Genomic DNA, 13,249 nt, shown 5'->3' with positions numbered 1-13,249 from the left:
CAGAAACTCCTTTGCATACTAGGCCACACCCCTCTGATGTAGCCAATCCTCCAAGAGCTTACAGTAGGCCCTTGCAACATCAGGGGTGTGTGGCCTAATATGCAAAGGAGTTCCTGCTACAAAAAAGCCCTGCAATCCATCCATCCATCCATCCATCCATCCATCCATCCATCCATCCATCCAGAACTTTTTTTGTAGCAGGAACTCCTTAGCCTGTTAGGCCACACACCCCTGATGTAGCCAATCCTCCTGGAGCTTAAAGTAGGCCCTGTAATCTCTGGGAGGATTGGCTACATTGGGGGGGGGGGGGAGTGGCCTAATATGCAAAGGAGTTCCTGCTACTAAAAAGCCCTCCATCCATCCATCCAGGGCTTTTTTTGAGCAGAAACTCCTTTGCATACTAGGCCACACCCCTCTGATGTAGCCAATCCTCCAAGAGCTTAAAGTAGGCCCCTGCGACATCAAGGGTATGTGGCCTAATATGCAAAGGAGTTCCTGCTACAAAAGAAGCCCTGCTTGAAACTCATAATACTTTCTTTGTGCGGAAAGATAAAACACATCATCATGTGTGAAACACCACTTCGAGGTGTGCGCTGTGTGCCGTGGCCAACGGAAGACCTGCCCTTGAACATTTCTCACTCTCCTCAGAGGCTGCATGGGCCAGCCTTTCAGGGAAGCCGATCTGCCATGGGAAAGTCTGAGGATTGTCATGGTTAGCTAGAGGGTCGGATACGGGAGGTCCAGGTTTGAATCCTCGCTCTGCCACAAATGCTTGCTGGGGCCACTCTCAGCCTAATCCTGCCCCTCAGAGGAGAACCGGTTTAGTGTAGTGGTTCACAACGGTGGACTCTAATCTGGAGAACTGGATTTGATTCCCCCCTCCTCCTCTTCCACGTGCAGCCAGCTGGGTGACTTTGGGCCAGTCATAGTTCTCTCAGAGCTCTCTCAGCCCCCCCTCCCAACAGGGTGTCTGTTGTGGGGAGAGGAAGGGAAAGGAGATGGTAAGCTACTCTGAGACTCCAAGTGGAGGGCAGGGCATTAATCTTCTCCACTACTACTACTATTACTACTTCTTCTTCGTCTTCTTCTTCTTCTGACTATTGTAAGTCTAAAAGGGAGATGAGGAGAATTATGGAAGCCACTTTGAGTCCCCATTGTGGAAACAAGGTGGGGGAGGAGCGAAGTAAATGAAATAAATAAATGCATGATGAAGGCACAGCTCCCCACCCCCCTCCCACCCCGCCCTGGAAGCCCTGCTGATGTTGGTGGCCTCATTCGGCTCAGCGTGTTGGCTTTTTTTGCAAAATCTTTTCCCTAGAGACGCTGTTTGAGGAATGTTGTTTTTAAATCCAGTTGGTCCATTGGAGCTTTTGCTTTGGTGACCTCCTTGAACAAGCAGGAAAGGCAAACAATAAGTCATTCCGAAGCCCTGTTCTGAAGCCTAACGGGGGGGGGGGGGGTGAGGGGTTCCCCTTTGCACTTCCTCCTCCTTTCTCCCTCTCTCATGATACCAGGGGGCCCCAGTGAATGGGCCAAAGTTTTGATACAGGCAAAAGGGAATCCCTTTTTACTCAACAAGTAATTCAATTCCGGAATTCTCTGTCACTGGATGTGGTGAAGGCCCCCCTTTAAACTGGGGTAAGAGCGTTCACAGAAGAGAGGTCCATCGGTGGCGACTGGTCATGGTGAGTAAAGCGAACCTCCACATGCAGTGGCAGTCAGTCTCTGGAACCCAGTGCCGTGAGGCAGAATCAGGGAAGGGCCTTGTTTGTGTTGGCCACTGTGTGCGTCAGGATGCTGGGCAAGGTGGTCCGCTGGTCCGATCCAACCGGGTTCCCCTTATCTTCGTCTGTTCTCAGGTTCTCATCTGGAACCTGGACATCGGCGAGCCCGTGAAGATGATCGACTGCCACTCCGACGTCATCCTCTGCTTGTCGTTCAACACGGACGGGAGTTTGCTCGCCACTTCCTGCAAGGACAAGAAGCTCCGGGTCATTGAGCCCCGGTCTGGCAAAGTCCTCCAAGTAAGTGCGTTTACTTACCTTATTGACAGCCGGACTGATTCCCCACTAGCCTTCTGCCTCTCTCAAGCTCTTCTCCGTGGCGCTTCCGTCGGATTTCACGCTCTCTGCCTCGGGGCTGCAACTAGCTGCGCCTTTTTCGTGCGGCAAACAGAAACCGGTTTTTAGAGGATCCTGTTTGCTGTGTGAAAGAGGTGGAGTGAGTTGCCGCCCTGGGGCAGATAGTGTGAAATCCAACAGAAGCCCCGCAGAGGAGAGGAGAGTGGCATAATCAGTCCTGGTCTTTCTCACTTAAGGCAGGTTGCACAATAGAAATCTGTGCAATCCAAAGGAGATGACCTCTAAAAAGCAGTGCAATAGAACCAGGAAAGCATGGAATATTAGCCTACGTTGCCAGACAGCGCAGTTCCTTCTTGTCAGCTGAGCGGGCCAGTGGCTCAGTGGCAGAGCAGCTGCATGGCATGCTTGAGGACCTGAGTTCAAGACCGGGTAATTCTGCTTTGAAAAACACGGGCTGAAAGAGACCTGTCTATGTCTGAAGAACAGAACATAGCAATCTAGCAGGGTATATTCTCCAATTTAATAGAAGCTTGCTTCATATGTTCAATTGCACATTACAGTGTTTAATTTCTTTAGTGCTGGGTGTATAAATGGGCCCCTGACCAGGACGTAAGTCAGAGAGCCGAGAGGTCAGTGGCTTTTAAAAATACAGCTCTGGGTTGGTGAGAATGCACTCACCCTCCTTCCAGTAATATAAAGTTTTCTCGTTCAACATTTTTATTACGTTTCAAACAAGGAGAGGGTATAGGGAGGGGGGAAAGGAAGGGAAAAGGTTGGAGAAAGAGAATTTTAAAATACATTTCAGTTTTTCTTTCTTTCTTTCTCCAGCTAAGCATCAGTTCCTTAAACATATCTTTGCTCTTAAACAAATTAATACTCTCTGATTATTATACTATATACAATGTAGACTCAATAACAATTGTCCAACTCCTATGCTCATAATTCTTCCAATTCACAGTTTTCAACCCAAGTTGAAAACTTGGCCGTGTTATTTTTAAGTCTTGTTTACTCTCTTCTCTCGTTAGGCCTATTGAACCAATAATATAAAGTTTTCCGTAAGAAATCTCTCAATAAGCAAATTTCTATAGAAGGAGTGCTTGTTGAGAGAGAGAGTTTGAGAGAGCCAGTTTGGTGTAGTGGTTAAGTGTGCGGACTCTTATCTGGGAGAACCAGGTTTGATTTCCCACTCCTCCACTGGCAGTTGCTGGAATGGCCTTGGGTCAGCCATAGCTCTGGCAGGGGTTGTCCTTGAAAGGGCAGCTGCTGTAAGAGCTCTCTCAGCCCCACCCACCTCGCAGGGTGTGAGGGGAGAAGATATGAGATTGTGAGCCGCTTTGAATCTCTGATTCAGAGAGAAGGGTGGGGTATAAATCTGCAATTCTTCTTCTTCTTGTGGAAAAATAAGTTGTATCAAAACTGTGACAACTTGGTAAGAATTTCATTCCACCATTTTCATGCACAAACAAAAGCTTTGTCATCAAAATCAAGCCTGAGAAAACTGAAGGGAATGTGCCCCTCTTTAATTAACGGGACGTTGTCTTGGATGAAGGACGATCGGAGTCCAAAATATTCTGGAGGCATATTCAGAACCGAATCCAAACACATTGTCAGCAGTTTAAACTGTAAAGGGGACAGAATTGCTTGGCTGGATCTGACCACAAGCCCGTCTCCTGCAGTGACGTCGCTTTGGTCTTTGCAGGAAGCCAATTGCAAGAACCACCGTGTTAACCGGGTGGTCTTCCTCGGGAACCTGAAGCGCCTTCTCACAACCGGAGTTTCACGGTGGAACACCAGGCAGATCGCCCTCTGGGATCAGGTCAGAAAGCTCCTAAGCACAGACAGACGTGTGGGAGGGGGGGAGAGTGGAACGCTAAGCAGAAGGACTCGGGTGGCGCTTTTAAGACGGACGAAGTTTCATTCTGGGAAGAATCATAGAATCATAGAGTTGGAAGAGACCACAGGGCATAATGGATGTCTCCTCGTTTTAACAATTTATTGATACCATATGGTTACAAATCTTAATTATAAATTTTCAATACTAACCCATATGGCGTTTCAATCCCCCCTCCCTCCAATGTTGACTTCCCCGAAGCTATAGATTCAGATTCAATACTAAAGGTACTACTAACTGATCAAAGTTCAATATATATATATATATTTTTTCCCCATTAATGCTAAAAAATTGTCCAATGTCTTTTTATATTCCACTCTCTCGCCATATATCCTTTAAATTTTTTTCACTCCTTTTTGAATATCTCTAAATCATAAGTCTCTTAGCGTTCTAGTTAGTTTGTCCATTTCACTCCACGATAAAACTTTCATAGTCCAGTCCCATTTCTCTGGTATTTTTTCTTGCTTCCAAAGCTGCGCATACAATGTCCTAGCAGCTGATAGCAAGTACCAGATTAGAGTCCTGTCTTCCTTTGGAAATTTTTCTAATTGTAATCCAAGCAAGAACGTCTCTGCAGTTTTCTTGAAATCGTAACCCAAAATTTTGGAGAATCATAGAGTTGGAAGGGACCACAGGGCATAATGGATGTCTCAAGGTGCTGACACCTCCTTTTTCTTCCCACAGGAAGACCTCTCCATGCCCTTAATAGAAGAGGAGATAGATGGTCTCTCGGGGCTCCTGTTCCCTTTCTACGATGCTGATACACACATGTTGTATTTAGCTGGCAAGGTGCGTAATTGGTCGCCTTCCTCTAGTACAGAGGTGGACAAGGTGTAGTGAGGCAGCTTTCTCTTCTCTTGGAGTCTGAGCTGCCTTGTCTAAGAGGCATCTAGGCACACCCTAAACTGCTCCAGATTTACTCTTCAGGAGCTGGAAACGAACCAATCTAGTTCCAGTCTAGTAATTTTAAAAGCATGAGGCAGTTCCTTGGGGGAGATTAATCAGAGACTTCCTTTTAAAAGCATGAGGCAGTTCCTTGGGGGAGATTAATCAGAGACTTCCTGCAACTTGTAGGAGTTGTCCTTGAAAGGGCAGCTTCTGGGAGAGCTCTCTCAGCCCCACCCACCTCACAGGGTGTCTGTTGTGGGGGAGGAAGATAAAGGAGATTATGGAGACTCTGTCCTTGAAAGGGCAGCTTCTGGAAGAGTTCTCTCAGCCCCACCCACCTCACAGGGTATCTGTTGCAGGGGAAGAAGATAAAAGGAGATTGTAAGCTGCTCTGAGTCTCTGATTCAGAGAGAAGGGCGGAGTAGAAATCTGCAATTCTTCTTAATTTAAAATTTGGATACTAGAACGGAAATCCCAAGTGTGCATACTTGGAAACGAGTCTCCTTGTTAGGCTTGCTCCAGTGTAAATGCCTGTAGAGCTAGGGTGTGAATTGGTCACCCTGCCTCAGTGATCCACCAGTAAAACGGGAAGAAGGCCGAAAGATTTCATGAGGCTGCCATGAGGAGAAACAAGACTGCCAGGGTCGAATGCTCTGAGAAGCATTAACAGCATTGGCCTCAGGAACCTGGGCTGGATCCCGTTTTGTTTGTGAGACGCAGCCGGTTCCACGGTGTCCCCTCTTGCTCTGTTCCCCAGGGAGACGGGAACATCCGCTACTATGAAATCAGCACAGAGAAGCCATTCCTCACCTATCTCATGGAGTTCCGCTCCCCGGCCCCACAAAAAGGCCTCGGTAAGGAGGAGAGCGTTATGGGGCTGGGTCTTGTAACATGGGAGGGGCCTTCACCAACACTATCTCTCCTTCCTTCACGTTGCTCAGCCTGCCCCTTTGCCCTCCATTTCAGGCCTCTGCCTCAGGCCCCTTGCTTTCCTGAGTCTCCCGTTCCACCCTGGGAACTCCTGGGTTTCCCCCTTAGCCAATTTTGGCCAGGTGATGGCCTGATGAAATCGAATGCAGCCACTTTGGGGAAGCTTAGCAAGTCTGGGTCGGGTCAGCACCTGGAAGAGAGATTCACCACCACCCCCCCCCAGAACACCCCCATCTCTGCCTGGAGGTCCGTGGAGGAAAGGCAAGACAGACGCTTAAGAGCAGGACTTTTTTTTTTAGCAGGAACACGCAGGAATATAGTTCCAGCTGGTTTAATGTCAGGGGGTGCGGCCAAATATGCAAATGAGTTCCTGCTGGGCTTCTTCCGCAAAAAGTCCCACTGAAACAATGGTGGTGTCAGGGGTGTGGCCTAATATGCAAATGAGTACCGCTGGCCTTCCGCAAAAAAGCCCCACGTAAAACCATGTTGGTGCCAGGGGTGCGGCCAAATATGCAAATGAGTTCCTGCTGGGCTTCTTTCGCAAAAAGTCCCACTGGAACAATGGTGGTGTCAGGGGTGTGGCCTAATACGCAAATGAGTACCGCTGGGCTTCCGCAAAAAAAAAGCCCCACGCAAAACCATGTTGGTGCCGGGGGTGTGGCCTAATATGCAAATGAGTTCCCACTGGGCTTCTTTTGCAAAAGAAAAGCCCTGCGTGAAACAATGGCGATATCGGGGGGTGTGGCCTGATATGCAAATGAGTTCCCGCTGGGCTTCTTCAGCAGAAAAGCCCCGCACGAAACAGTGGTGATGTCAGGCGGTGTGGCCTAATATGCAAATGAGTTCCTGCTGGGCTTTTTCTGCAAAGAAGAAGCCTGCATAAGGGACAATGCATAAAGCCAGCATCTCTGATGACAGCTACCCAGTCAGTCACTGTGTGGCTGAACTTTCCCCTCACCAGTTCGAATATTCATGAACTGCTGTTCCAGCGGCTGGAGGGGCTTTCTCACCCCACCAGAGAAGAGTCCGTGGGGAGAAAAGGAGAGAGAACAGCTGTGGGTTGGAGCCCTCCCCAAGGCTCTTCCTCTGCAAAAAGTCCCATTTCCTTAACCCCCTTTTTGCAGGGGTGATGCCCAAACATGGCCTGGACGTTTCCACCTGCGAAGTCTTCCGCTTCTACAAGCTCATTACTCTGAAAGGGCTGATTGAGCCCATCTCCATGATTGTCCCAAGGCGGGTGAGTACTCCGGATCCCCACTGAAAGCAGCCCCCGGGTGGGTCCTGTAAGGCAGAGGTCCCCAACCCCACAGGCCACTAACTAGTACCGGTCTGTGGCCTGTTTGCAGCTGGGCCATGGTGTGAGAAAGAGGCACTGCTACCCCTTTCACCTGCCTGGAATCTGGGACCCAGGTGGATGAAATATATGAACATCTGAAGCTGCCTTCTACTGAATCACACCCCCCCTGGGTCCAGCAAAGTCAGTATTGTCTACTCAGACTGGCAGCGGCTCTCCAGGGCCTCAAGCGGAGGTTTTTCTCGCCTATTTGCCTGGACCCTTTTTAGTTGGAGATGCCGGGGATTGAACCTGGGACCTTCTGCTTACCAAGCCGATGCTCTACCACTGAGCCACAGTCCCATTCATGGCTCTCCAGGGTCTCAAGCGGAGGTTTTTCTCGCCTATTTGCCTGGACCCTTTTTAGTTGGAGATGCCGGGGATTGAACCTGGGACCTTCTGCTTACCAAGCAGATGCTCAGCCACTGAGGCACAGCCCCATTCATGGCTCTCCAGGGTCTCAAGCAGAGGTTTTTCTCGCCTATTTGCCTGGACCCTTTTTAGTTGGAGATGCCGGGGATTGAACCTGAAACCTTCTGCTTACCAAGCAGATGCTCTACCACTGAGGCACAGCCCCATTCATGGCTCTCCAGGGTCTCAAGCGGAGGTTTTTCTCGCCTATTTGCCTGGACCCTTTTTAGTTGGAGATGCTGGGGATTGAACCTGGGACATTCTACTTACCAAGCAGATGCTCTGCCACTGAACCACCATCCCTCCTCTTAGACATATGAACATATGAAGCTGCCTTATGCTGAATCAGACCCTCAGTCCATCCAAGTCAGTCTTGTCTACTCAGACTGGCAGCGGCTCTCCAGGGTCTCCAGCGGAGGTTTTTCATGCCTATTTGCCTGGATCCTTTTTAGTTGGAGATGCTGGGATTGAACCTGGGACCTTCTGCTTCCCAAGCAGATGCTCTACCACTGAGCCACAGCCCCATTCATGGCTCTCCAGGGTCTCCAGCGGAGGTTTTTCCCGCCTATTTGCCTGGATCCTTTTTAGTTGGAGATGCCGGGGATTGAACCTGGGACCTTCTGCTTACCAAGCAGATGCTCTACCACTGGGCCACCACCCCTCCCCTGAAAGAGGCAGTGTGGCCTGGCTCCAAAGCACCTTTTATCCACCCGGGTCCCAGGCATGCAGAAGGGGCAGTCCGGCAGCAACCTTCACCTACCTCTCATTTAAAGTCCCCCACGGGGGGGGGGGGGGCAGGGGCAAGGCGTGGGTGGAGGGGGCAGCCTAGGGCAGCAAAAACCCCAGCACCACCACCCCACTGGTCCATGGAAAAATTGTCTTCCGCAAAACCAGTCCCTGGTGCCGAAAAGTTTGGGAGCCACTGCTGTCAGTTCTGAGTCAGTTTTTGCAGGCCAGCTCATTTGGACCTACGGCTCAACATGGGTCTCTTTGGCCCTCCTGGGCCTCCTCAGCCAGTCTCCGCAAGGCCAGGACTTGGTTAACCCTCTTGCCATGACCGCCTTTCTTGCCCGAGTGCTGCCTGGGAAGCCACCTCTGCTGCAGGACTGAGAGCTTTGGGGTGGGGGAAGAATTGAGACGCTTGAGGATGTGTTAGCACTGTTTGCATTCCAAATGGCAATTGCTGCATGTGGGGGGGGGGGGGGAGGAATTGCCCAGTCAATCCAAAAAGCCATAAATCAGCATCATTTTGAGAATTAGGGAGGGGCTGTAACCAATGCTCCCGCTAAGCTGTGGAGTCTTGTGAGCGAGAATTCTACTTTGTGAGCTACTGGCATTACAGTTCTGAACTACTGCATGAATTAGTTTGCTCTGGGGCCAATTTTTCCTGAGCTGAGACAAAGATGTGTGAGCCAGAAGCTAAAAAGACTGTGAGCTTGCTCATACTAACTCAGCTTAGAGGGAACACTGGCTGTAGCTGATGACCTGTTATATATTGCATCTCACTGAGTTCTTGTTGCCTGAGCTTGAGATAGGCACTCCTTGCAAATCAGGATCCTGAAGCCTGGGAGATCTGGCCAATCAGGATGTAACAACTTGTAACAAAGAGATGCAAATGAAGGATCCTGGAGAGACCAATAGGAGGGATTGCTGCCGACTAAAGGGGGGCATGTTTAACTCAGCCACAGTGTATATTATTGAGTGAATTGACTGGGTTGTTTTTGCAATAAAGTGTTCTTGGCTGATTCTGTGCTGGCTGATTTCTTTCAACCTCCGTCTCCTGCAGGAGCGAAGACCTCCTCTTTTGGGGTTTGCTCGATTGTTTCTTACTAGGACAAAGTTTGAGTCCGGTCAGGTGCCTTTTAAGACCAACCAAGTTTTATTCACGGTATGAGCTTTTGTGTGGTCTTCAAGGTGCCCCCGGACTCCAACTTTGTTTGGCTGCTTCAGACCAACACGACTACCCCACTGAATATTTCTTACTACTTCGTTTTGGTGGTTAACTATTCCAGTGTGGTTAGAGCATCAGAGTGACCTTGCTGGATCAGACCAGTGGCCCCAACCTCTTCCTCAGAGCCAGCGGTAGGGCACAGAAGCCGAGGCCTTTCCCTTGAGATTGCCTCCTGGCTCTGGGGCTAGCGCCTCGGAGTGTGGAGGTTCCCCCCCTCGGTTTCCTGTGGCTAGCAGACGCTGATAGACTTCTCCTCTGCCTAATCCTCTTTTGAAGCACTCTATGCTTTTATCTTCTCTCCTCATTCTAGTCAGAAACGTACCAAGAGGATATTTATCCCATGACTCCGGGGACAGAACCAGCCCTCACCCCAGATGAATGGCTGAGCGGAACCAATAGAGGTGAAAGCGCCCACACCGCGTTGTCTTGGGAAGCCGTTTAGAAATGCACTGCCTGAAATGAACAACAAAGAAGGATCCACTCGTTTCCAGAAACTTCCGGATGTCAAAACAGAAGGCTTAAACTTGTCAGAATTTGGAGTTGTAGCCAGCCAACTTCTAGCAGAATGCAATGGGAGATACATGCACCATTTCCCTTCCGTTCCCTTCCACACACACACACCCCATTTCCCTTCCTTTAGCAGCCTTTTGATTTGGGAAAGAATCGGGGCTTTTTTGGTAGCAGGAACTCATTCGCATATTAGGCCACACCCCCTTGATGCAGCCAGTCCTCCTGGAGCGTACAGGGCTCTTAGTACAGGGCCTACTGTAAGCTCTTGGAGGATTGGCTACATCAGGGGAAGTGACCTAATATTCAAAAGAGTTCCTACTACAGAAAAGCCCTGGGAAAGGTGATGCTTGGAATCTCAGGGCCACAAGCAGAAGATTGGGGGTGGGCGGGGGGAGATGGGAAGGGAAGGAATTTCCAACCAATGCGCCCTCTAAGCTGTGGAGTCTTGTGAGCAAAAATTCTACTTTGTCAGTTACTGGCATTAAAGTTGTGAGCTACTGCATACATTAGTTCGCTCTGGGGCCCATTTTCCCTGAGCTAAGACAAAAATGCGTGAGCTGGAGGCTAAAAAACTGAGCTAGCTCACACTAACTCAGCTTAGAGGGAACACTGTTTATGTACTATATAAACCGGGCCATTCTCCTAGAGCAAGAGTGGCCAAACATGTGGCCCCTTCACACCTATTGTGTGGCTCTTGAAGCCCCCACCACCCCATTGGCCAGCTCGGAGAAGGCATTTGTCTCTTTAAATCACTTTTCCAAGTCAAGTCAGCTGGTAGTTTGGGAAATGCATTTAAAGTTGCTTTCTTTCCACCTCCCTCCCCCATATATTTTCCTTCCTTCCTTCCCTCCTCCCTCCCCTTCCCTTGAACATGCGATGTTTATTCTATGTGGCTCTGACGTTAAGCGAGTTTGGCCACCCCTGCCTTAGAGTCACCCCTGCTGACAGACTTCCCCAAATGTGGATTCCTGGTTGATTCTACTGCCTCTGAATGCAGAAGTTCCCTTTAGCCATTGCGGTGTCCCCTTTAGTCACATTCTTCTCCGCACACAAGACATTGGTGTATTCCAGCAAGGTGGACGGCTGAAAGAGTTGCAGTTTCATGTTCTGGCCAGCTGTGATGGTGGCAGTAAAGAGCAACACAGGGGTGAGTGCCCCCTGGAGAGGTGCCATGGAGACTGAAGGACCTTGGTTCTAGAGGCACTGATTAGAGTAGGCACGCTTTCTTCTTGCCCTACAGGAGCCAGCTTTTGCCCAGCTAGAACAGGCAGCACAGATGAGCAAGAACTGGCTCCACCTAAGTTCTGTCTCTTCTCCTGAGCCCAGAAGATGTAACTATCTGAGTCAGGAGGAAAAGGCAGAGAGAAAGTTTCCTGCCCTTTGCAGCATCTTTTGACATTTTTTAAATCTCTTTTTTTTTAAAGATCCCATCCTGATGTCTTTAAAAGAAGGCTACAAGAAAACATCCAAAGCAATTTTCAAGGCGCCTGTAAGGGAGAAAAAGAGCGTCATCGTGAACGGGATAGACCTCTTGGAAAATGTACCACCCCGTACAGAGAACGAGGTAAGGGATTCAAGACTGTGCTCTCTCTCGGTCCAACCTAATGCACATTTTTTTTCCTCCCCAGTCCTAATCACCTGATTTCCCAAGCTGACCATGGGGGATTTGAGAGAACATTTTCAAGGACTTTGCAGGTCTAAGAAGACACAGGGCCAACCGCCCCTGTGGTCCCATTCTCCCCATTGCAAAAGGCACAATGACTCATTTGCTAAGGGAAGGGAAAATAGGATGGCCACGTGATTGCTGTTAGACGCCAACAAGGGCAGTACCATTCGCTCCGGTGGGCCAAGCTGTCCTTCTCCCGGAAGTGGTATAAACAAAGCAAATGTTCCCATGTCAACCAGCCTCTAAATAAAACGCAACCACCTGAAGATGTAGAAGAACTATTTCAATGCAAATCCTATAAGTATACACCAGGGGTGGCCAAACTTGCTTAACATAAAAGCCACATAAACATCAGATGTGTGAGAGCTGCAAGACATGAACATCAGATGTTTGAGAGCTGCTAGGGAGGGAGGGAAGAAGGAATGGAAGGGAAGGGGGAGAGAGAGAGGTGGTAAGAAAGCAACTTTAACTTTAAATACGTTCTCCAAGCTGCTGATTGGCTTGGCCTGGATAAGTGATTTAAAGAAACAAATGCCTTCTCCAAGATGGCTGATGTGGTGGTGGGGGTTTCGAGAGCCACACAATATGTGTGAAAGAGCCACATAAGGCTCCCGAGCCATAGTTTGGCCACCCCTGACATATACCAAATGACTCTCTTATACAAAAGTACTTCTAAATATAAGAACATCCAATGCAAATCAAAAAGAACAGGGAGTCCCAATATATTACTAAAACTTAAAATGTCCACAAAGGGTATTCTACTTTTTCTGATGGGAATCCACAGTTCATCTAATGTCTCATATCCGTCTTCCTCAGAATCAGTTTTCACAGCTCAGCCTTCCATGAAATCAGCTTTCGTAGCAACGAGGCGGCACTCCCATCTCGTTTCACAAACTGCTTTCTCTGAGCTTTTCACTTCAAGACTAATTTCTAGGAAAGAACGCTTACTAACACACTACGCTTTCTCCCAGAAGTGACAGAACTTCTCTCTTTCTCCTCTCCCTCTAGCTCCTCCGAATGTTCTTCCGGCAACAGGACGAGATCCGGCGGTTGAAGGGCGAACTGTCGCAGAAGGATATCAAAATCAGGCAGCTACAGCTGGAGCTGAAAAACCTGCGCAATTGCCCCAAGAACAATGAACTCTAGAGGCGGTTTGCTCAAACTGTGTTTCTACCCAGTCTTTACTTCTTCCGTCTTCACGTAACACAAGATAACGAGACAGAGACTGGCGACAAGCCCTGGGTTCACTGGAAAGGCTGTGCTTCTTGTCTGGTCTTTAACTCGCACTAAAAAGATGCTCCCCACTCCCCCCATGAGCTAGCTGAAAATGAAGGCATGAAAGAGTACGAGGTTTCTATTTACATCCCAGAGTTTCTCTTGGTGTAAGTAGAAGAGTAAATGTTTCTAAATGCTGGGGAGAGGGGAAGTCACGGAATTAACCAAAGGGCACAGGTCTTACTGTAAACCTTAAAATTTCCTGGGATGTGTGAGAACACACACCCTGAAGAAAACAACTGGATCTGTTACTAGTATTCCCCCCCCCCTTTCCTATGCAAAGTGTGACTGGAAAAACACACACACACTGGGT

At 49.0% G+C, this 13,249-nt stretch overlaps 1 protein-coding gene across 1 annotated transcript in view; it reads left to right on the top strand.

The window, feature by feature from the left end:
* The window catches only part of LOC132587840 (coronin-2B), a 92,816-nt gene extending 79,794 nt beyond the window's left edge, over positions 1-13,022 (top strand). The window contains exons 5-12 of the mRNA XM_060260226.1: positions 1,860-2,024; positions 3,781-3,897; positions 4,657-4,761; positions 5,618-5,714; positions 6,915-7,027; positions 9,796-9,886; positions 11,420-11,559; positions 12,670-13,022. Coding sequence (XP_060116209.1) covers positions 1,860-2,024; positions 3,781-3,897; positions 4,657-4,761; positions 5,618-5,714; positions 6,915-7,027; positions 9,796-9,886; positions 11,420-11,559; positions 12,670-12,807 — 966 coding nt within the window. The 3' untranslated portion in view covers positions 12,808-13,022. The remainder of the gene's footprint in view (positions 1-1,859; positions 2,025-3,780; positions 3,898-4,656; positions 4,762-5,617; positions 5,715-6,914; positions 7,028-9,795; positions 9,887-11,419; positions 11,560-12,669) is intronic.
* The last annotated feature ends 227 nt before the right edge of the window (positions 13,023-13,249 follow it).

This window comes from Heteronotia binoei, chromosome 19 (assembly GCF_032191835.1).
Source record: "Heteronotia binoei isolate CCM8104 ecotype False Entrance Well chromosome 19, APGP_CSIRO_Hbin_v1, whole genome shotgun sequence".
Classification (NCBI taxonomy): domain Eukaryota; kingdom Metazoa; phylum Chordata; class Lepidosauria; order Squamata; family Gekkonidae; genus Heteronotia; species Heteronotia binoei.
The sequence above is the reverse complement of the archived record's forward strand: the minus strand, read 5'-3'. Positions and strand labels throughout refer to the sequence as shown.